We start from the raw sequence: 22,226 nt of genomic DNA, 5'->3' as shown, positions 1-22,226 counted from the left end.
TAACTTTTGGGAGTCAGTTCTCTGCTCTTGCCCTGTGGTCCTGGGAATCGAACTCAGGTCATTCATCTGGTTAGGTGGCAATCACCTTTATCTACTGATCCACCTTGCTGACCCTGGATCTCTTTGGATGTCACTTCCTGTGCCTATGGCTGCTGCGGGTCCCTGATTAAAGAAGCACTTTACTGGAATCTCGCTTTGTTCAAGCTGGCTTATTATTCACAGGTGCCCCTCGCCACTCCCACCCACACTAACTGCCTGGTAGGTTGCTGTCTTGGCCAAAGGGTTCCACAAAGGAGGCTGGGGATGGAGCTCACTGGAAGAGTCTTGCCTACCATGTTCACTGCTCTGGGTTTGGTTTCCAGCTTGGATGAAAGGAGAGAGGGAGAAAGGAAGGGAAGAGGCCTTGTAGGGGGCGCTGTGTACCTGTGGTGATTACCCAGACAGGCATGGGGGTAGAAAACACAGGCCCTCCCTGGCTACCCTCTGGTACCACGGTACCACGGTACCACGGTGTAGTGCCCTTGACTTCAGTGTCACTGTGCTGAGTAGGGACTCTGGCTGCCCCTTTTCCTATCCGCAGACGGGCTGAAGAAACAAGACTCACTGGTAACTCCAGCTTAGCTTTTCCATGCTTTTTCTACTCTGGTCAAGAGAGGTCACAGGACCATGAGCCCACATTCTGATGACCCTGCAAGTACAACCGCTTCCTCTCCTCAGTCCACCTGTACAGTTCCCAGCACCTGGATGCCCCTGAGTATCTAACATCTGTGTTCGGAGCAATGCACAAGGGTAGAGTCCACACACTAGAACGTTTTCTAACACGGGAAGGCGGGACTGGGCTGTAGCTCAGCAGGTAGAGTGCTTGCCTACTATTCCCATGACCTGGGTTCCATCCTCAGGGATGGAAAAACAACAAGAAAGCTTCCATTTCCCAGTCTGTGTCTCACCAAATGACCCTGTACACATGGGCATTTGTGGGGTTAGATCTTTTCCTTTTTATTTTTTGGGCATGTGTAGGGCTAGATCTTTTCGTATTTCTTTTCTTTCTTTTTTTCTTTTTTTTCTTTTTTTTTTTTTTTTTTAGTTTTTCAAGACAGGGTTTCTCTCTGTAGCTTTGGAGTCTGTTCTGAAACTCGCTCTGTAGACCAGGCTGGCCTCGAACTCACAGAGATCCGCCTGCCTCTGCCTCCCTAGTGTTGGAATTAAAGGTGTGCGCCATCACTGCCTGGCTAGATCTTTTCATTTTAAAGAGGTTGTGATTGGACAAAGTTAAATAAAACCATCAGCATTACCTACTACCAACATCCCACGCATAGCACACTTGGACTGGGTTGTAAGTGACTCTGAAAAGTGGAGTTAAATCAAAGGCCTGATAGATACACTTGTCTATATAATGGCGTATGTGGCAGCAATTTCATAAGGAAGAATCTAGAAGAACGGTAGTTAGTCCCTTTGTAGAGTAGAACTTAGGAGAAAGAAAACAATTTTTTTACTTGCCTTTGAGACAATCTCACACAGTCCAGGCTGGCTGAGGATGTTTTTGAACCCCTCTTCCCTCTTCACCCTCAAGGATGGCTTCGAATCCCTGCTCCTTTTCACCCCCAGGAACTGGGATTGCAGGCTCGTACTGTCGCGCCCATTTTCTCTGTGCATTTTTATGCTGCTGAGATTAACCTAGAACTCTTTCCATACAAGACAACCATTCTACCGCTGAGTCATGCCCTTAGCTCACTAACTTTATAAACTTTCATACATTTAAAAATAAGAGGAAAAATGCACGTTTGAGATAGGATCTTGTAGAGCTAGCCTAGAACTCCAGGGCATGGAGGAATCCACAATGCCCAGCTGAGTCAGAATCTAGGAAGAAATAAGACTTAGAGTGGGGTGTGGTGGCTCATCCCTGCAATCTCAACCCTGGATGCCGAGGGAGGAAGGTCAGGAGATCAGCCTCAGTTATGTAGAGAGTCTGAGGCCACCCTATCTTGGGGCTGGAGAGAATTCTGTAGTTCGGGGCACTGGCTGCTCTTCTAGAAGACTGGAGTGTGAGTCCCAGCACCTATGTGGTGGCTTATAACCAACTGTAACCCTAATCCCAAGAGACTACACAGCCTCTTCTGGCTTTCATACGCACAGCACTCATGGAAGGGTACACACACAAAACACCCATACCCATAAAATAAAATTACAATTATTTTCTTCAAGACAGGGCTTTCTTTGTATAGCCCTGGCTGTCCTGGAATCAGCTCTGTAGTCCAGGTTAGCCTTGAACTCACAGACGTCTGGCTGCCTCTGCCTCTGAAGTGCTGGGATTAAAGGCGTGCGCCACCACTGCCCAGCTTTAAATTTTCTTTTCTTTTTTTTTTTTAAATTTATGAAAAGAGACCCTATCTCAAAACTCCAAAATACCAACTCTCCCAAACTTAAACCTCATAGACTACTCCAGAATACATTTTGAAGATTTAACTGTGGTAGTCCCTGGGTTCTAAGGAACCCCAACATACAAATATTCATGGAGAACTTCTGGGGTGCAGGTATGAGCAGTCTGAGGAGGAACACCTATCTAGTGCATTCAACTCTAGGGGGCCACACATAGAAGTCAGCCATGACTATTTATGTTATCAAAGTAAAACAAAACAAAAACCAGGTAGCAAACACGTTAGGACTGACACAATTCTAGGATGTGGTTTTTTGCGTGCGATAAAAGCGATCAGACCATCTAACGACAAACAGTGTCAATGTCTGAGAGGAGGGGACATTAGAAAGGAAAAGCAAGTGGGAAGAGGCTGCGGGCAGTGGTCAAGAACCAAACCTCAGGTCTGCAACCCAACATGCCAAGCTGAGAGAACAGCAAACTGTCACGCCATTACGGACCTACCACACATCACGAAGGGAAGACATGAGCTACAGCAGTCTGGACCAGTCCTCGCAGCACTGCTGAGTGTCCTGCTAGACAGACCAGATGCTTGAACTGAGGAGTGTGGAGGATTCTGGTCATCTTAAAGGGCCGCTGAGTTGAGCAGTTTGGTAGGAAGCCCCTGAGTTGGAAGTGTGACTTATTTTTTTTTTATTTTTATTTTTATTTTTTGAGAATACAGCCTCTTGGATGACTGGGACAGGGCTGTGCTCTGCCCTAAATTAATATTAAACAAGAGGTGTTCAATCTCCTGGTGTGTGGTTCCTCAGTATAAAGCACAGGGCTTTGTGTCCACAGACGCCTCCAGTGGGAAATCAACACCAGGAGCTGGAAACAGACACCAAGCCCAGGGCAGGGGAGAGAACTAAGAGTGAACAGAGGTATTCCGAGGCCGACGAGCATTTGTGTGGTAGCGACAACAATCACTGGGAGTAGAAGCTTTTACCATCTATAATATTAGCTCTAACATTGAATGCCAACACAATCGTCAAACATTTCCAGAGTTAGACCAATCTCAAGTCACCTCTTGAGCCCTCCTCCGAGTGAGGAGAATATGCTGAAGGCTCCAAGGTTCCTTTGAAACTTCATGGCATTGCTTTCTTTCTTCTTTCTTTCTTTCTTTCTTTCTTTCTTTCTTTCTTTCTTTCTTTCTTTCTTTCTTTCCTTCCTTCCTTCCTTCCTTCCTTCCTTCCTTCCTTCCTTTTTCTTTTTTCTTTTTGGTTTTTCGAGATAGAGTTTCTCTGTGTTGCTTTGGAGCCTATCCTGGAACTAGCTCTTGTAGACCAGGCTGGGCTTGAACTCACAGATTCACTTGCCTCTGCCTCCCAAGTGCTAGGATTAAAGGCATGTGCCACCACTGCCTGGCATCTAGTTGGTTTCTAAGCAGCAAAGAACCAACCTCTTTCCATGCCCTTCACTTTCTAGAATGGTTCATCTGCCAATCAATGGCCATTTGCTTTAAATCTTTTTCTATCTAGAGCAGTGTTTCTCACCCTTCCTCACGCTGCGACCTTTTAATACAGTCCCTCATGTTGTGGTGACCCCACATAAAATATTTTGTTGCTACTGCACAGCTGTAATTTTGCTACTGTTATGAATCATAATGTAAATATCTGTGTTCTCTGATGGTCTTGGGTGACCCCTGTGAAAGAAACCCACAGGTTGAGAACCGTTGGTCTAGCTCAACCCTACCAGTGAGGCAGACTGCCTTAGTGAGCTGCCAGGTTGACAGGAGTGGACTCTTGCCAAGGTCTCACCTGGACGCCCTCGCCTGTGAGAGCTGAGCAGGACTGGATCTGCCAGACTCGGTCCCGGATGGTGTGGAGGTTCAGCCCTTCTGCAATTTCAGAGGCCGGGGCTGCTGTGAGCAGGTCCTGCTTGTTAGCAAAGATGAGCACTGGCACACAACTTAGCTTTTCCTCCTCCAGTAATTCCGTTAGCTCCTGGACCATTTTGGGGAGGAAAGAGGAGAGAAGCTCGAGAACTGGAGAATTGCATGCACTGTAATTATTAAGCAGTTAAGTCGATCAGCAGCAACTTTCAAGGCAGAGACTCTCAGGTCATACCTGTGTAAGATTCCCTAGTAAATTTCTAGGGATGCTGGTGACAGGAAGTCAGAGTCAGCATCTAGGAAGCACTATTAACAGACTTCCCAGGTGGTTCTGTTGTAAGTGACTTATAGGCCACACTGAGAAATACCCTGAGAGCCACTGGTCTTTTGCTCTTTGTTTTTTTTTTTTTGTTTTTTTTTTAATTTTATTTCATGTACATTGGTGTGAGGGTGTCATATTCCCTGGAACTGAGCTACAGACAGGTGTGAGCTGCCATGTGGGTGCTGGGGATTGAACCAAGGGCCTTATATACCCTAAGCAGGTGTCCCTCACTGGGTTAGACCCACACCCCACAGTAACTTAGTGTGTGTATGTGTGTGTACACACATGTATGCCCAGAAATGAAAATGGCAGAGATCTCTCTGTCCATTCATCTCTGACTCCTAAACATGTACCCATGCATCAACAGTCACCAAACGCACATCCTGAAAGAACTGGAAGAGACCAGACCTTCCCTGGGCTTCTAGGTCACAGGCAGAACTCTAAACTGCAAGTTAACTGTCTGTAGTAATGAGTATATACACTTACCTAAACGACAGGCTCTGCCTCTTTCCCTCTAAGCTCACCTTGTAGCTACTTAAAACATTCAGCTTTAAAAAGAACTGGAAAGCTGCAGGCATGGTGGCACATACTTTTGATCCCAGCACTCAGGAGGCAGAGGCAGGTGGATCTTTGTGAGTTTGAGGCCAGCCTGGTCTACACAGTGAGCTCCAGGACAGCTGGGGCTACATAGTGAGACCCTATCTCCAAAAACAAAAACAAAAAGACAAGAAGAAACTAGCCAGCTCAAGAGGTGGCAAGTTCCCAGGACACCCTGCCCCAAGCCCAAATACAGCTCTGCCTTACTGCAGCGATGACCCAGAAACCACTGGGGCAGAGAAGGCAGCTGTGATGTCTCCAGGAGACTCCTCAACCCACTTTCCAAGAAAAAGGAACAGAAACATGGCAGCTTCTGCCTTTGGAAACAAACATGACCCTAGAGATTCCCTTTACCCTTGCCGCTCCTGCTGGGGACCTCACTCTGGTCTCAATGGTCCAGGCCCTCTGCTGCTCTGCCTGACTATGGACAGAAACCATGCCATCTAACCATGTTGACATGCACCCTGCATGTCATGAAGCCATGCTGAAGTTCAAGGCTGGCCTTGTCTCCTGGCTTAGCTCTGGCTTGTATCTTTCTTGTCATCCTGCTGAATTTGCTGAAGTTACTCTCGATCAATTAAGTATTGAAAAGTGTAAATAGAAAAGCTAATTGAGATGTTTGTGAGTTTGTTTCTACAAGGTCTGGGAGAAAAAACACAGAAGGACTTTGGGGTGTGGTGTGAAGTTCCATTTGGGCATATATATTTGCATATACATACAACATATAGATTTAAAGATTTAGTCATTCATTAATTCATTTATTTATTATGTATACAGTGTTCTGTCTGCATATATGCCTGTAGGCCAGAAGAGGGCATCAGATCCCACTACAGATGGTTGTGAGCCACCATGTGGTTGCTGGGAATTGAACTCAGAACCTCTAGAAGAGGAGTCAGTGTTCTTAACCCCTGAGACATCTCCCCAGAGCCCATCTGCTTATATCTTATATATTAAATTTGATTAAACTAAAAGGCTTTCATCAAAAGATAGTGTAAAAGACTTGAAACTTAATTTCTTTGTGGACAGCTGGTATTTTTGCCTGCTTGACTGAATGAGCCTCTTCTTTGAACTGGAACAAAAGCCCCCTTCCCTCACACACACTTCAGGTAGATAAATGAATACCCGGTGTTTTGGGAACGAGTTGCACATAAGAATCATTTACCTGACCCGTCTCTTCAAATCTTTTTCTGTCTGCACTGTCAATTACATAGATCTGCAAAGGAAAACAAGAAAGTCACCTCAATAAACAGACACAGAAGGAAAAGGGTTAAGTTTTACAAAAGGAACAGAAGGTCTTCAGAGCTCAGGTTAAGCCAACATATAAATACGGCCTGGCAATTCTCAGCTCATCTGTGGAAGCAAAGTAAGCTAGTGAATTAACTGCGGATGCCCAGAAAACACATGCAGGGGAGCTCCTAAGCCAAGGACGGTAAAATAAGAGCATTCAGTGGCCTTTGGCCTTTTTCTAGTGAGGCCTCCTAGTCCACCAGCTCTTCCTACAGCTCCATGAGACAGACTCACGACTTTCTAATCTGGCACACAGGAAACCTGAAGTCTAAACAATAGCCTGCCCAAGTTACACCCAGTCTGGGACAAAGCAGGATTCGAACTCAAGCACCCTAGACAATGAACTCCACAGCTGCTCTCTGCCTTGTTTCCAGGCCGCCCCATCCTCAGAACAGGATGGATGGGAGGGACCAAAGGGGACGGGCCGTGTTTGGAGGCATCCGCAGTCCTACACCCCTGGGATGTCATTTCTCTGAAGTATCAGCATCTCTATGCTGACTCTGGGGTCAAGACAAGAGGAAGTTCTCTCCTACCTCTTACCACTTCCTTCCCAGGCTGCTGGGAGGTCAAGACTGAAGACCAGAACTACACGGGCAAGCTATGCTAGAAGATAATGTTTGTTTTTGTTTTCAGGCAGGGTCTCAGATGGCCCACACTGTCCTTGAACTGGCTACGTGGTTGTGGTCAAGGACGACCCTGAAATTTTGATCCTGTCTGACTTGCTGGGCACAGGTGTGTTTTATGGGATCCTGGGGATTGAATTCAGGGCCTCACATGAACGCTAGGCAGCTTCTCTACTACCTCAACCACATTCCCAGCAGAGAGAAAATCTGACTCATTGTAATTTATAAATTTGAAGCTTCCTTCTTGATCCATGATTTTCAGTTAGTACATAAGTAACCGTATAACAATAAGGAAAGCAAAGTTTAAAAGAAAGAATGAAAAAATCACCCACAGTCACAGCTTCTAACCATGCCAGCTATTTAAATTTCCTACAGAAGGCTCTGCCCAGCCAGGGGCAGTGGCACGTTTGTAATCCCAGCACTAGTGAGGCTGAGGCAGGAGGATGGCTATGAGAATGGGGCTGGGCTAGGCTAATTTCTTTTCTTTCTTTTTTTTTTTTTTTTTTGTGGATTTTTCTACATAACAGTCCTGGCTATCCTGGAATTCACTTTGTAGTCCAGGCTGGCCTCAAACTCACTGAGATCCACCTGCCTTTGCCTCCCAAGTGCTGAGATTAAAGGCGTGCGCCACCACCACCTGGCTAGTCTAAGCTAATTGCAAACTCACTCTGTAGTGAGAACACCGTCTTGAAGAAAAAAGTTTTCCTAGTTCTCCATATGCAAATTTAAAAAGAAAATTAGAAATAGAATTTTATACTTCTAAAACATTTTATTTACTTCATACGTATGGGTGTTTTGTTTGCATGCTTGTCTGTGTATCATATGTGTTCCTAATAACCTACTACCTAGACCCAGAAGGTGATGGATTGTCTAGGATTGGAGTTAAAGACAGTTGTGAGCTGAGGCAGTGGTGGCACACGCCTTTAATCCCAGCACTTGGGAGGCAGAGGCAGGCGGATCTCTGTGAGTTTGAGGCCAGCCTGGTCTACAAGAGCTAGTTCCGGGACAGGCTCCAAAGCTACAGAGAAACCTTGTCTCAATAAACCAACCAACCAACCAACCCCCCCCCCCACAAATGTTTGTGAGCCACCATGTGGGTGCTGGTAGATGAACTCAGGTCCTCTGCAAGAGCAGTCAGTGTTCTTAACCACTGAGCCATCTTTCTAGCACATTACCCCTCCCATTTTTTTTTTCAAGACAGGGTTTCTCTGTGTAGCTCTGTAGACCAGGCTGTCCTTGAACTCAGAGACCTGTCTGACTCTCCCTCCTGAGTGTTTGGGTTAAAAGCATTCACCACCACCACCAAGCATATTCTTAACAGTCTTTTAAAATTAACACTGTTTCTTGGTGAGCTTAGTGATCACACACCTGCAATCTCACCACTTGGGCGCCTGAGGCAGGAGGATTGAGAATTTGAGGCCAGTCTAGTTATATAAGACTTTATTTTGTCTCAAAAAAAAAAAAGGAGAGAAAAGAAAAAGAACTTAAAATTATTATTATTGAGCAAAGAGTGAAATGGAACTCTCTCTTTAAAGAGCACATTCAGTTAGAGCCGGAACCAACCTCCCCCCCACCACATAGCATGCTACAACAGCAGTGCTGCGGTGCACACAGATGCTGCTGACTCAGACTATCACACTGGAAACCTGTTCTCCTTTGGAAACGAAAACTATCATTTCTTTGCGTGACGCCCTTTCATTTAGTCACTAGTGCTCACTATCACAGCAGAATCCAAGTTTACATTTTCTTCAGGAATGGCCTGTGCTTCCATTTGAGAACCGTGTGCCTGGGGTGGGGGTGGAAATGGATGGGTTCAATACCCTTGTGGTCTGTACCGACCCAGCCCTGTCCATGGTCAGCGGACTGTGCACGTGCCACAGACACCCTACAGAAGTCACCATGCAAAGTGCATGTGGCGCATGTGTTATTTTTGCTTTTTTTTTTAAATGAAATTTAAATTTATTTAGCTATGTATGTTGGAGGCTTAGGCTTTGTTGTCTCTCTTCATAGTCCCAGCTTTACAGGCATTCACTCTGTAGACCAGGCTGGCTTCAAACAGAGACATCTGCCCGCCTCTGCCTGGGATTAAAAGTGTGCAATACCAGGTTCCACCAGATTTCTTTTCTTTTTTTAACTAAAAAATATTTTACTGATGTGTATTTGTGTGTCTGTAGGCCATGTGTATGGGTTACCGAGGAGGCCATAGGTGTCATATCCCCTGGACCTGGAGTTTAGGGCAGCTGATGAGTCTGTTGAGGTGGGTGCTGGGAATTGAGCTCAGGTCCTTCAGGAAGAATAATAAATATATGCTCTGGACCCTGGGGCCACCTCTCCAGCCTGGGCTCCTGCACACTATAAACCAGGTTTAGAAAGGATAAATGTGATGGGAGGGCCTAAATATGATTCCATTAGAATTATCTGCAAGACTAAAGTTTAATTAGGACAATCACGACTGGGGTCATAGGTCAGGACAGGAAGGAGGGAAGGAAAGCCAGGTGATTGGTGGGAGGACGCTCCGGAGTCAGACAGCAGCCTGAAGGGTGTGTGCAGGTCACTGAACAAAACAAATTACGAAGTAGGGGGAAGGTGCGTATGTAGGGCCAAGGTTGGGAATAAAGCTGAGGCCTTTCAGTATCAAGAGGAGGAAAAATCAGAGCCTGCATGACGGAGTTGGGGTTCTGCTTGCTAGAGGGAGAAAGGGAGCTCACAGGTAGCCATGGCAAGCCTGTACCCAACAAAAAAATGTAAAGGAAGAAACAGAGACGGCTGAGGCGGAAGAGCAAGGAGCGGAAGGTTTCAGAGTCCACCGTCCAAACACCAGTGAGCTCAGGGGCTGAGCCCCAAGGACAGCTTCCACTCACCAAGGACTCGCCATTCTTGACTGACATCACATTTCATGTAGTGCTTTTTATAGCAGGTTCCAAAGAACGGCTCTAACTACACACCAATTCTTTCTTGTATTTAGCTTTTGTCTGTATAGAATTTGAACACAGCTGAAAAAAAAATCCTAGGACCAAGTCGAGACAGCAACTACCATGCTTCTTAAGAGTCACTGGAAAAAAACAAGGGCAGTAAACTGGCCTCCAAGACCCTCCCTCCCAAGTGTGCTTCCAGCCTGCCCCTGCAGGCAGGGTCCACTTCCTTTGGGAACTCTTTGTCTGTTCAATGCATGGGTATGTTCCTGTGCAGTCATGCAATAGTTCTTGTTCTTTCTGACTTTTTAAATTTCTTTTTGTTTTAATTCAGAACAAACTGATCATTAATAAACTTTTAAAAAAAATATTTGCCGGGCGGTGGTGGCGCACGCCTTTAATCCCAGCACTCGGGAGGCAGTGGCAGGTGAATCTCTGTGAGTTCGAGACCAGCCTGGTCTACAAGAGCTAGTTCCAGGACAGGCTCCAAAACCACAGAGAAACCCTGTCTCGAAAAACCAAAAAAAAAAAAAAAAAAAAAAAAAAAATTTATTTATTTATTTTGGAAGAGCAGGCAATGCTCTCAACCATTGAGCTATCTCTCCAGCCCCATTAATAAACTTTTTATTCTGGTCTCTAGCAAGGAAGTATCAGAGAAAGTTAAGTACTTATACTTCTGACTTTAAAATGATAGAGACCTTCAAATAAGTCATAAAAGCTATCTGCACCTGGGAGGAGGCTGGAGGATGGCAACTCACAGGTGCTCTGAGTTTTGTTTTTGGCAGTTGCTTCTCAATTTGTAGGTAGTGGGAGGACCCAGAAAAGGTTCCCTTATCAAAGTTAGAGCAACTTTGGCCCTAACTTTGAGAGATTGAACCGAGGTACCTTGGCCTCCTCTCCCTTCCTGTGTCCCTTCTCCCTCCTGCTGCCACCTTTTGGCCATTTTATTGCTTCTGGGACTTCCCCACCAGAGGGGTGGGGGGGCAGCAAGGAGGCGACAAGAGAAGAGGACAATGGCACTGATAAATGAGGTGTCAGTCACTGGTGCCTTTTGTTCTCTTCTAGAAGGAAAGAGCTATTTGAAAACATCTGATGTCCATTCCTCTTGAGGTCCTCTGTCTGTCGCCTCCTCCTCTCTTCTCCTTCCCTCTTCCTCCCTGAGACAGGGTCTCGAAGGGCCTGCTTCTGCCTCCCTATGTGCACCGCCACACCTGGCTATCAGAGTGGACTGGAAGCTTGCCCTAGCTTCTTCTTTCCATCTTCAATCCCTTTTCAGTTGTGGCCCTAAGTTCCAAGGTCGAAGTCAGATGTCCTCAGCATTACTGTTCTGAAGAGAAACCCTGACCTTCCAAAGCCCGAAAGAGCCGTATCATGTCCTAAAGTGCGGCTAGGCAAACTTCTGTGAACAGTCAGGCATAAACAGCTTTGTGGCCCCTGCAGCCTCATTCACAGCCACAGAGCCAGGCTGCAGCAAGAAAGCTATGGTGGGAAATCCAAGAACAAACCCAGGCAGCTAGGTTCCAACGGAACTTCATTACGGACACTGGAATTTAAATCTCACATCGTTCTCGTGTGTCAGAAAACAGTATTTTTCTTTTGATTTTTTTCAACCTCTTAAGAATATAAAAACCATTCTAGCTCACAGGCTATACAAAAACAGGAGGCAGGCTGGATCAATCTGTCTATCTCTGCTCCAAAGCTAGAGTTTACCATGGCACTCCAGAGAGAATTGAAAAGATTTTACAAGGCAACGAAATGTGTCAAGCCTCAGTCCTGCTCCTGCAGTGTGGTAAGGCGGCCGGCGTAATATGTCTTTTTCAACTAATGATGGAAGATTATTAAACCCAGACAAACATATAGAAGCCATCAACCTGCTCAGGGCGGCTATGAGCGGGGCAGGAAAGCAGAGCTGAGTCTCAGGCCGTAGACTGGAACCCCAGGGGAGGCGCACGGGTGTGTGTGTTTGTGTGTGTGTGTGTCGGCTGCTTTCCAAAACCTGCTTCATCTCAATGGTACTGGAAAACAATAAAATTGACTCTCAACCCTAACTATTATTTTGTGCTAGCATAACGTCGTAACGCTGCTCTGATGTTTGCTAGGGTTTATTTCTCCTGGGCACTCACAGCTACTGAGGGTGTGGGATCCAGGGTCCTGCCATGCTTACACTGCTGTCACTTTCAAGAGGGTAGAGCTATGTGTAGGCCAGGCAGGTCCCAGAACTCCTGGAGCTTCAATCATTAATGTTCTTATGCACCGCTCCTCTCTGGGCAGTTCGTCTAAAGCATCTTTACTTTATTTTCCAGTTTATTTTATTTATTATTATTATTATGACAGGGTTTGTCTGTGTATCCCTGGCTGTCCCGGAACCCACTCTGTAGACCAGGCAGGCTTTGAACTCAAGCAATCCACCTGCCTCTGCCTCCCAAGTGCAAGTGCTGGAACTAAAGGTGTGTGCCACCATGCCCAGCTTGCCTTGCCTCTTTTTTTTTTTTTTTTGGAGACAGGGTCCCACATAGTTGAGCCTGGCTTTGAACTTCTGATCCCCCTACCTCTGCCTCTGAGGTTCACAGCACCACAAGTAGCCTGGTGGGTTTTAGTTTTACATTCCGTGTATCTGAAATGATGCATGTGCTACTGAGTATACATGTGGCCAGAGGCCAGCCTGTGGGAGCTGATTCTCTCCGACCATGTTGATCCTCATGACAGATCTCAGGTGGTCAGGCTTGGCAAGCAAGCACCTTTCTTTTCCTGCTGAACCATCTCTTTATCATTGAATAATACCCAAAAAATTACGTATCCTAGTTTGCTATCCATTCACCGATTAAAGGTCATCTTGGGTGCTTTTAGTTTTTGACAATCAGGAGGAGTAAAACTGCTACAAACTTGCAAGACTAGGGTTGGGGCAGAAGATAAGTTTTCAGTGAATTTGGATACCTTGTTGCTGCACTGTATTTACTAGGTTGTTCAGTCCTAAATGAAACTACCGACCCCCTTCTAGAGTGGCCTACAGTTCTGCATCCCTGCAGCAGTGAATGAACGTTTCCATAGCTACGAGCTCTCGCCAGCATTTGTCACGTGGCCAGGCTTGGGATTTCAGCCATTCTAGTAGGTGTGCAGTGACAGCTCTCCGCTACTGTACTTCGTAATTCCTTGAGGATTTTCAAGTGTTTATCTGTCATTTCTCTGTCTTTATTTGTTTAATTAATTAGCTTATCGCTTTGAGACAGTTTTATTTGTCCAGGTTGGCTTCAAACCTGCTGTGGTATTCTCTTCTGTCTTAGTCACCCAGGAATTTGGGGCTTAAAGGCGTGAGCCATCATTCATAGTTTCCCTTTTGCCCATTTAAAACTTCAGGTTGTGGCCGGGCGGTGGTGGCGCACACCTTTAATCCGAGCACTTGAGAGGCAAGAGGCAGGTGGATCTCTGAGTTCGAGGTCAGCCTGTCTGGTCTACAGAGTGAGTTCCAGGACAGGCTTCAAAGCCACACATAGAAATCTTGTCTTGAAAAACAAACAAACAAACAATAAATAAATAAAATTTAAAAAATTCAGATTGTTGGGGCTGGGGAGATGGTTCAGTGGTAAACGTGCTTGTCACACAAACCCCACCTGATTTTTGTCCATGAACCTATGAAGAGGTTGGATGTGGTGGCACATCTAGAATACCAGTGCTCCTAGCTGACAGGCAGAGAGGAGGGAAAACACACTAATAAACAGGTAAATTATCAGGTTGTTTTTTTATTATCTACCCGAGTTCTTTGTATACTTTAGATATAAGCTTTTTTTTTTTTTTTTTTTTTTTTTTTTGGTTTTTCGAGACAGGGTTTCTCTGTAGCTACGGAGCCTGTCCTGGAACTAGCTCTTGTAGACCAGGCTGGCTTTGAACTCACAAAGATCCGCCTGTCTCTGCCTCCCGAGTGCTGGGATTAAAGGCGTGCGTCACCAGCGCCCGGCTATAAGCTTTTTTTTTAAAAAGATTTTTATTTATTATGTATATAGGTTTCTTCTTTCATGTATCCTGCAGTACAGAAGAGGACACCAGATCTTATTACAGATGGTTGTGAGCCACCATGTGGTTGCTGGGAATTGAACTCAGGACCTCTGGAAGAGCAGCCAGTGCTCTATTCCTCTGAGCCATCTCTCCAGCCACCTAGATATAAGCTTTTCTATCAGGTATTTTATAAATATCTTCTCCCAGTCTGCAGCATGTTTCTTCCTTCTCTGTTTTTTTTTTTTCCTATATCAGTTTTATTTAAAACACAAATAAGTATTTCTCTTTCGGTAATGGCAAATGGTTCAAATAATGTTGAACACAAATCATTGACTAATACAGGGCATTAAATATGAACAGACTTTTTTTTTTAAAGCAAAAGAATAGAGGTTATATACAAAAGAGACCTACAATCTATAGGTCAATTCAAAAAAGGAAACGTGTTTATAAAATGCGTGGTGAAAGCAGAACATTCCACCCCTGCTTTGGAGAAGGGCTATCTTACAACATTCAGTCAGCTGAAGATGTTCCTTCTCTGTTTTTATTTATTTTTGTGTGTATGTGTATGCAAGTTAGTGCCACAGTGCACACGTGGAGGTCACAGGACAGCCTGCAGCAGTTGGTTTTTTCCTCCTACCGCCCACCTGGGGATCCCAAAGAGTGACCTCAGCTTGTCTGGCTTGGTGGCATGTGTCTATACCAGCTAGGCTGCTGTGTGTAGCAGGTTCCTCTGAGCTTGAGGCATTCCATCTGGCAGGGAAGCACCTTAAGCAGGAAGGTAAAGAACTCAAAAGAGATTCAGGAAGTCCCTGAAACTGATCAGATTCAATAGGCCCCTCCCCGCCAGAGCGAGCAATAAAAGTCAAAGGTTCCCTACTGAGGAGAGAAACTGAGCCACAAAGAGGACCCTTGAACAGCCAAGGTGCACAGAAGACCACACCAGCTGCCCAGGAGAAGCAGAAAGCAGCTGTATTTGAGTCACTTCTGCTCCTGTAAGGAATGAAGGGACTCTGGCCAGCCTGGGCCTAGAAAACATGGCTCTGGCAGGCCTTGCCCTCCTCCCTGATTCCCTCTGCCTTGCTAAAAACTGTTAGACGTAACCACCAAGGTCTATTCCCTTATTTGGCCTCTTCCTCCTCTTGAGACCAAGATCCAACTATGGAAGTACTGAAGTCCAGCAATCAAAGGCCCCTTTAGCCCATGTAATTAACACGCTCAGTTAAAATGAAACATCTCATCCTAACACGGGTTTCCTCCTTTACCTGTGTAAACTGTCATCTGCCTCTGGGCCATGGCTGCCTGCTCTCTACCCAAAGGCAGTCCTTGTTCCTCTGGGACAGATATCCATTCTTCCTCATCCTGTATTTCCGGTCTTTGTCTCTTATTTTCTGTTCTCTGTCCTTCTGGGGCAAATAAATCTCCTTTGTGTTGAGAACTTGGTCTCCCAGTGTTCTGATACTAATCCTTTCAGGTAACCCCTTACCCATATTCCTGTAAGAGACTTCACTAACGCTCACTGACTTGACTCTGGTGGTGTATGCACTTTGGTCTGTCATGGGCTTCCTATCTGGACTGAGTAGATGTGTGCACTGTATCTCCCTAGGAAAAGTTTTGGCACACAACATAATTGGCACCCGCACAGGGACATGGCAGACCAAAAATGACTTGGGGAACAGTGAGTGCATGGTCCCAACTGTGTAGCAAGACATGCAACCAAAGGCTGAGGGGTCTGAGTGGGGAGAATCTGTGGAGGAGATTCCAACACAGTGGTCGTTTCCTCTTTGGAGGGTGTTGGTGTTGGTGCTAGGGCAGCAGCTGCATGGTTCTTGCTTTGGGCAGCGAGACATACTGCAGCTGAGCCATCAGGATTAGGAGTGTCTGAGGGAGGAATCTCAGGATGGCAACCTTCCTCTGTGTGGGATGGGGTGACATGCCTGCCTGATAAATACCAGGTGAATACAGAAGGGCCCAAACCAGCTAAAGGGTTAGATGAAATTTTATAGTCCTGGAGATCGATGTACCAGGGTCGAGTCTGTCAACAAGCAGCGGCAGAGGTTGCTTGGCCTCGGCGGTGTGTAGTTGGAAATCCATTAGAGGCCGAGATGGTGGCCAAGCAGGAACTTGTTTGTGTAAAGGAGGAATTGCAACCAGAAAGGGAGATGTGGCTAGCATCCTCTGTGTGAGCCTCTGGTGTGGCAAGTGAATTAGATAAAAAAGGATGAGATGGAGGTGTTGCTTCTTCTTCTTAAGGTTTGGGGCCCAGAAGGAATGCAAGTTAGATCCTTGCTCAAAAGCCCTTCCTGGGACCCAAGAACTCAGAACCCATGGAAAGATTCAGAGCGTGGAAAAACAAAGCCAAACCCGTGATAAAAGCAATAAAAGACACCCAAGGGGCTGATCAGAGACAGAGAGACCTGTGACCCAGTGTGCAGAGTGGGGCCTAACAATAGTGTGGTATGAGGAACTAGGAAATGCTCCACACTTGAACTGCTGGAATTAGGGAGGTTTAAAGGAACAGCGAGAGAGCCTGTCTCAGCATGCTCGTGAGGCCCTGGGACGTGGGAGTGGAAGGGATCAGTCAGGAAACCCGAGTGAGGTCACTTCCTATCCCTCTTAGGACAAAGGCTACAGAACCTGAGAGTGTGAGGGAGGTTGGCTTATGGAAGCCATTAGGAACAATTGGTCACTCTGTCTGAGGTTCCCACAAAAAGTAGGGGCTGGAGGAGCATAGAGGAGGGACTGATGGTACAGAGGGAACAAGGACTAAGAAGAGCTGTGCTTGAACCGCAGTTCACTGAGCCAGACAGAATTTTAGCAGAGGAGTTAAAAGAACAGGTTGATCAACAGGGACCCCGAGGCTGGTGTGGGTCTATAGTGACTTTGCCGAACCCTTTAGCCCTGACTGTCCTCAAACTCAGAGAGCCTCCTGTCTCAGCCTCCCAAATTCTGGGATTAAAGTGCCCCACTACACCTGGCCGAGATTTTTTTTTTTTTTTGAGATTGGGTTTCTCTGTAGCTTTGGAGCCTGTCCTGTAACTTGCTCTGTAGACCAGGCAGTCTTCAAACTCACAGAGATCCACCTATCTCTGCCTTCTGAGCGCTGGGATTAAAGGAGTGTGTCACCACCGCCCGGCCGAGATTTTTATAATAAAAGGCATTGATAGATCTAAATGACAGACCAACATGTAATGAGAGAAGGTGAGAGGACAACCTAAGGAAAATTTAGAAAGACAAAGCAATGAAAGAGCCTGTCTGGGTTATTCACAGACAAACGTGGCCTGGTTTGTATTGAGCTGGAGTTCCTAAAGAAAAAGCTGATAGAAAGCCAGTGTGCCAAGGAGCCCGAGAAGCAGTTCACAGAATACCATGCAGGTAGACAGTCAAGCTGTCGTGGGGTGGCTAATAACCCCAGAGGAGGAAGGGAGGGTGCATTCTCTTCCAACGAAAGGTCATACTAGGATAAAGATGATTTGTCCAGCCAGGAATTCTCCCAACAGTAAGGTATGGTAAACAGGGGGTCAACAGCTACAGTGCCAACCCAGGACCACTCTGACCCAGAGAGCCATCAGGGGCAGCAGGGGACAGCAGAGCAGATGCAGTCAGGCTACTGAGTTCATTAGGTGTGGAGAAATGAAGGGAAGCTCCCTGGAAGCGCTCCAGGATCTGGAATGGCTCAGAGAGAAGGACTGAAATTACGTTACACCTCCTATTCGTGCTTTGTACCCAACTTTGGCCTGTGGAGGAAGCAACTGACAAACGGATGGAACCTTTCCATGCTCTGTTAGACCTCGATTACGTCTGACTTTAGTATTTTTCCAGTTGTGGACTTCTGGAGTCACCTGACACTCGCTGAGAACAGGTGGCGGCCAACTTCCAGGGTGCTTCCCTAGGTTATCTTTGTAACCCACTCCTTGTTACGCATTCAGGATGTCGCTTTGCCCTGCCCATCCCCTGGAAAGGTTTTGCTATAGATGATGCAATGCTAGTCTCTGAGTGCTTTGCAGATTTGGAAAGGCGCTGGAGGGACCAGATGCAATGGCACTTCCACCCACCTAACCCTGCTGGAGCTCGATTAAAAGGAAAGAAAAAAATTTCTGTTTGGGTGGAAAAGGATACTCCTAGAGGCCATAAGGTTACTGAATGAAAACCTCAGTGCAGGGGTTGGTTTCCTGTAATTCCTTGGCCAGGGAAGCCCCTGAGGCCTCATAAACCATAAAAACACCCTCCAACCTGTTGAGCTGCCTGCAGGCTGAGCAGTGCACGCCACATTTTGTACAGTGTTCTGCCTGCATGTACCCATGCCTGCCAGAAGAGGGCACCAGATCTCATTATAGATGGTTGTGAGCCACCATGTGGTTGCCGGGAACTGAACTCAGGACCTCTGGAAGAGCAGCCAGAGCTCTTCTGAGCCATCTCCACATTCTCTATGCTCCCAGCTTTTGTGAGCTGTCACCCACACTGGGGTGACTGGGGTGACTGACAATCTTTTCTGCTCCTGTAGGAACCCCAATAAAACTCATTGGTCCACCAGGCTGGTTGGTTTGGTCCCTCGTGGGCTTCCCACCAGGGGTGAGCAGATACAGATGCTGCATCTCCAGAAGTTCTGTCTTGCAGCAGCTGCTTCACCAGTAGGCTCCATCCTCTTACTAGTGCCTTCATAAAACAGAGGGCTTAAATTCTTGTAAAACCCAACTTATTTTTTTTCTTTCATGGACTGTAAAGGGTAAGGTTTGTGTCTAGATGGTTTTGTGTTTTGGTATATGGCTGTTCCCCTGGCCCAGCACTATGTGTAGTAACCCCCACCCCAACTGTCTCACTCTCTTAGTGAGCAGACTTGGTTATTCATTGGGTGGGGGGAGTGTCTAGTTTTGTGTTCTCTATTTACACCACTGGTCAATTCTTATATTCTTTCTATATTCTGTCTGGATTATGTTATAGCTTTAGAGAAAATCTTTCCTTTTTTGGTTTTCTCCCCCTTGCTGTCCCGGAACTCACTGTGTAGACCAAGCTGGCCTCAAACTCACAGAGATTGATGTCTTTGCCCAAGTGCTCAGGTCTTATGTGGATTTGTGTGGCCGCACACTGGGAGCCACGTGTAAAGAGTCTGTCTTTGTTCCACCTGCCAGCTCCCAAATTATAACACAGAGACTTCTATGGGTCACTACGAAAGCTTAGCCTTAGCTCAGGCTTGTTTCTAACTAGCTCTTATGATTTAAACTAACCCATTTCTATCAACCTATGTGTGGCCATGTGGCTTGTGGTTTTTCCCTCTTCTCCTGCTTCCCTGCTTCCTCTGCATCTGGCTGATGACTTCCTGTTTCTTCTTCCCAGAGCTGTACATCTGGAAGTCCCAGCCATACTTCTTGCCTGTTTATCTTTTTTTTTTTAAACATTTATTCATTTATTTTTTACGTGCATTGGTGTTTTGTCTGCATGTACATGCCTGCATAAGGGGGTCAGGAATTGTAGTTACAGACAGTGTGAGCCTTAATGTGGGTGCTGGGAAGAGCAATCTGTGCTCTTAACCTCTGAGCCATCTCTCCAACCCCGGCCATTTAGTTTTTTTTAATTAAGCCAATCACAGTGATATATCTTACACAGTATAATCAAACATCTTGCAACACTGGGATTAAGGTGTGTGTCACCACACCTGCCTCCACGTATAGATTTATGCCTAAGGTTTGTATCCACATGCCCATATTTTAGATGCTAAGTCATGCTTTGTTTTTAATTTTGAGATCAAAACAACAAGTCTCCATTTATACTTTCCCCACATATTTCAAGTATCTGTGAATGAAAAAAACAAAAAACAAACAATGCATGAGATTTGTCTTAAACTATCTAAAAGTACAGTGAAACAAGATTGCCCAAACTGAATAGAATAAAGCTGATTGGCGCTTTTTGTTTGTTTGTTGGTTGGTTGGTTGGTTTCTTTTTTGGGGGGGGAGCGGCGGGGGCTTTGAGACATGGTTTTTCTGAGTAACAGTCCTGGCTGTCCTGTAGACCAGGCTGTCCTGGAACTCACAGAGGTCCACCTGCTCCGTCTTCTGAGGAGTGCTGGGATTAAAAGCATTCACCAGCACCACCCAGCTGAGTTTTGTATTTTGGGTTCAATATACTATTTTGCCTTTAAGCTTTGTGTAAATCTGAACATTTTAAACGAAAACATTTCAGGGTCCAGGGACGTAACGCCACTGGTATAGTGCTTTTCCCAGTGTGCCTGTTAGGTTTTTGTCACCCTGACACAAGTTAGAGTCACTGGGAAAAGAGAACCTCAATTGAGAAAATGCCCCCGAACAGACTGGCCTGTGGGCAAGCCTATGGGACTTTTTTTTTTTTTAAAGATTTATTTAACTCGGGAGGCAGAGGCAGGCGGATCTCTGTGAGTTCGAGACCAGCCTGGTCTACAAAAGCTAGTTCCAGGACAGGCTCCAAAACCATAGAGAAACCCTGTCTCAAAAAAAAAAAAAAAACAACAAACAAACAAAAAAAGGTTTATTTATTATGTATACAACATTCTGCCTTGATGTATGCCCACATGCCAGAAGAGGGCGCCAGATCTCAGTACAGATGGTTGTGAGCCACCATGTGGTTGCTGGGAATTGAACTCAGGACCTCTGGAAGAGCAGCCCGTGTTCTTAACCTCTGAGCCATCTCTCCAGCCTCACATTTTCTTGATTGATGATTGATGTGGAAGGGCCCAGCCACTGTGGACAGTACTACCTCTGGGCAGGTGGTCCTGTGTGGTTTAAGAAAACAGACTGAGGGGCTGGAGAGATGGCTTGCATCAGGGTTGGACTGCTGGCTGGAAGAATAAGCTGGAATAAACCCTTTCCTCTCCGAGTTGCTGTTGACCACAGCAACAGAAACCCTAACTGAGACGGCTGGTATGCGCATGACCTCCAGTGCTGCGCACACCTGGGCCCCATCGTTTGGGAGATGGAGGTCATCTCAGTACATAGCAGAATAAGCCCTGGGATACGTGGGGCCGTGTCGTATTTATACAGAATGACTAGCTGAAGTGAGTGGTGGGAGCGCCCTCCTCCTCTGTCATCTCTTTACCTGAACCTTTAACCCAGCATGAAGAGCAGACTGGAACCACACTTCAGAGGGCCATGAAAAGGATGTGCTGCCGTGATGTCACAGTATGCTTGCTGATGGTAGCAGAATTTTATATTCTCAGTTAAGGACTACAGTGAGTGGATGCACTTACTACGTCACCCAGGTCCTCCCCTGCGAATCAGACGGTCTCATCCCACAGAGGGAATGAGCAGGCTGGACTCCACCACACGGATGAACAGTCTTGGATCTAGGAGGGAATTTAGAATTCCACATCCTACCTCATGTCAGAAAACATCTACAACAGCTTCCTTATTCTTCTCTGAGGAACTTTTCCAGGCACCGATGATGCAACAGTTAAAAACAAAAACAAAACAAAAAACAAAAGCAGGTCATGTTGAGATGGCTCAGCAGGTGAGGGTGCCTGACACGGCCATGCAAGACTGAGGACCTGAATTTGATCCCTGGAGGTCCCGTAAGAGGGAAGGAGAGAGCTGACCCCACAAGGCTGCCCTCATGTCTAAGCACCTGCACACATATACATGCATGTGCACACACAATAATAGTAATAAATAGAAATGAAAAAGGCTAACGCCCTTGTTCTCATGGACCTTCTCTGGTGAGAGAAGGGACACTAGACAACTGAAAATGTGGATCAAGCGGGCCCAGAGATGCAGCTCAGCGGTGGGATGCTTGCTGTCGAGCATGTAAGACCTATGCTAGATCTTTAGCACTGAAAAAAAGGAAGAAGAAAGCTGGGTGGTGGTGGCACACGCTTTTAATCCCAGCACTCGGGAGGCAGAGGCAGACGGATCTCTGTGAGTTCGAGGCCAGCCTGGTCTAAGGAGTGAATTCCAGGACAGGCAGGGCTACACAGAGAAACCCTGCCTCGAAAAACCGAGAGATAGATAGCTAGATAGACAGACAGATAGACGATAGATAGATAGATGATAGATAGACAGACAGATAGATGATAGCTAGCTAGTAGCTAGACAGACAGACAGATAGACAGATAAACAAAATAAACATGATGGTACCAAAAGGCACAGAGGCCGCAAAGCACAGGAGCAGTCGGGGATGACTGTGGGGTGACGCACTGAGGACGAGGGAGCCTGGACAGCTGTGGTTCCAGCACGTGAGGGGCTGAGGTGACTGGTGCAGTGCCCTAGGACAGGGAGGGACCTGAAGAGTT

At 46.3% G+C, this 22,226-nt stretch overlaps 1 protein-coding gene across 1 annotated transcript in view; it reads right to left on the bottom strand.

Moving 5' to 3' along the window:
* Arl3 (ADP ribosylation factor like GTPase 3) overlaps nucleotides 1-22,226 on the bottom strand; it is a 60,496-nt gene that overhangs the window by 6,317 nt on the left and 31,953 nt on the right. The window contains exons 4-5 of the mRNA XM_057779242.1: nucleotides 6,326-6,376; nucleotides 4,171-4,356 (exon numbers count right to left, since the gene is read on the bottom strand). Of these exons, the coding sequence (XP_057635225.1) occupies nucleotides 4,171-4,356; nucleotides 6,326-6,376 (237 nt within the window). The remainder of the gene's footprint in view (nucleotides 1-4,170; nucleotides 4,357-6,325; nucleotides 6,377-22,226) is intronic.

This window comes from Chionomys nivalis, chromosome 8 (assembly GCF_950005125.1).
Source record: "Chionomys nivalis chromosome 8, mChiNiv1.1, whole genome shotgun sequence".
Taxonomy (NCBI): domain Eukaryota; kingdom Metazoa; phylum Chordata; class Mammalia; order Rodentia; family Cricetidae; genus Chionomys; species Chionomys nivalis.
This window is presented reverse-complemented; position numbering and strand designations above follow the sequence as displayed.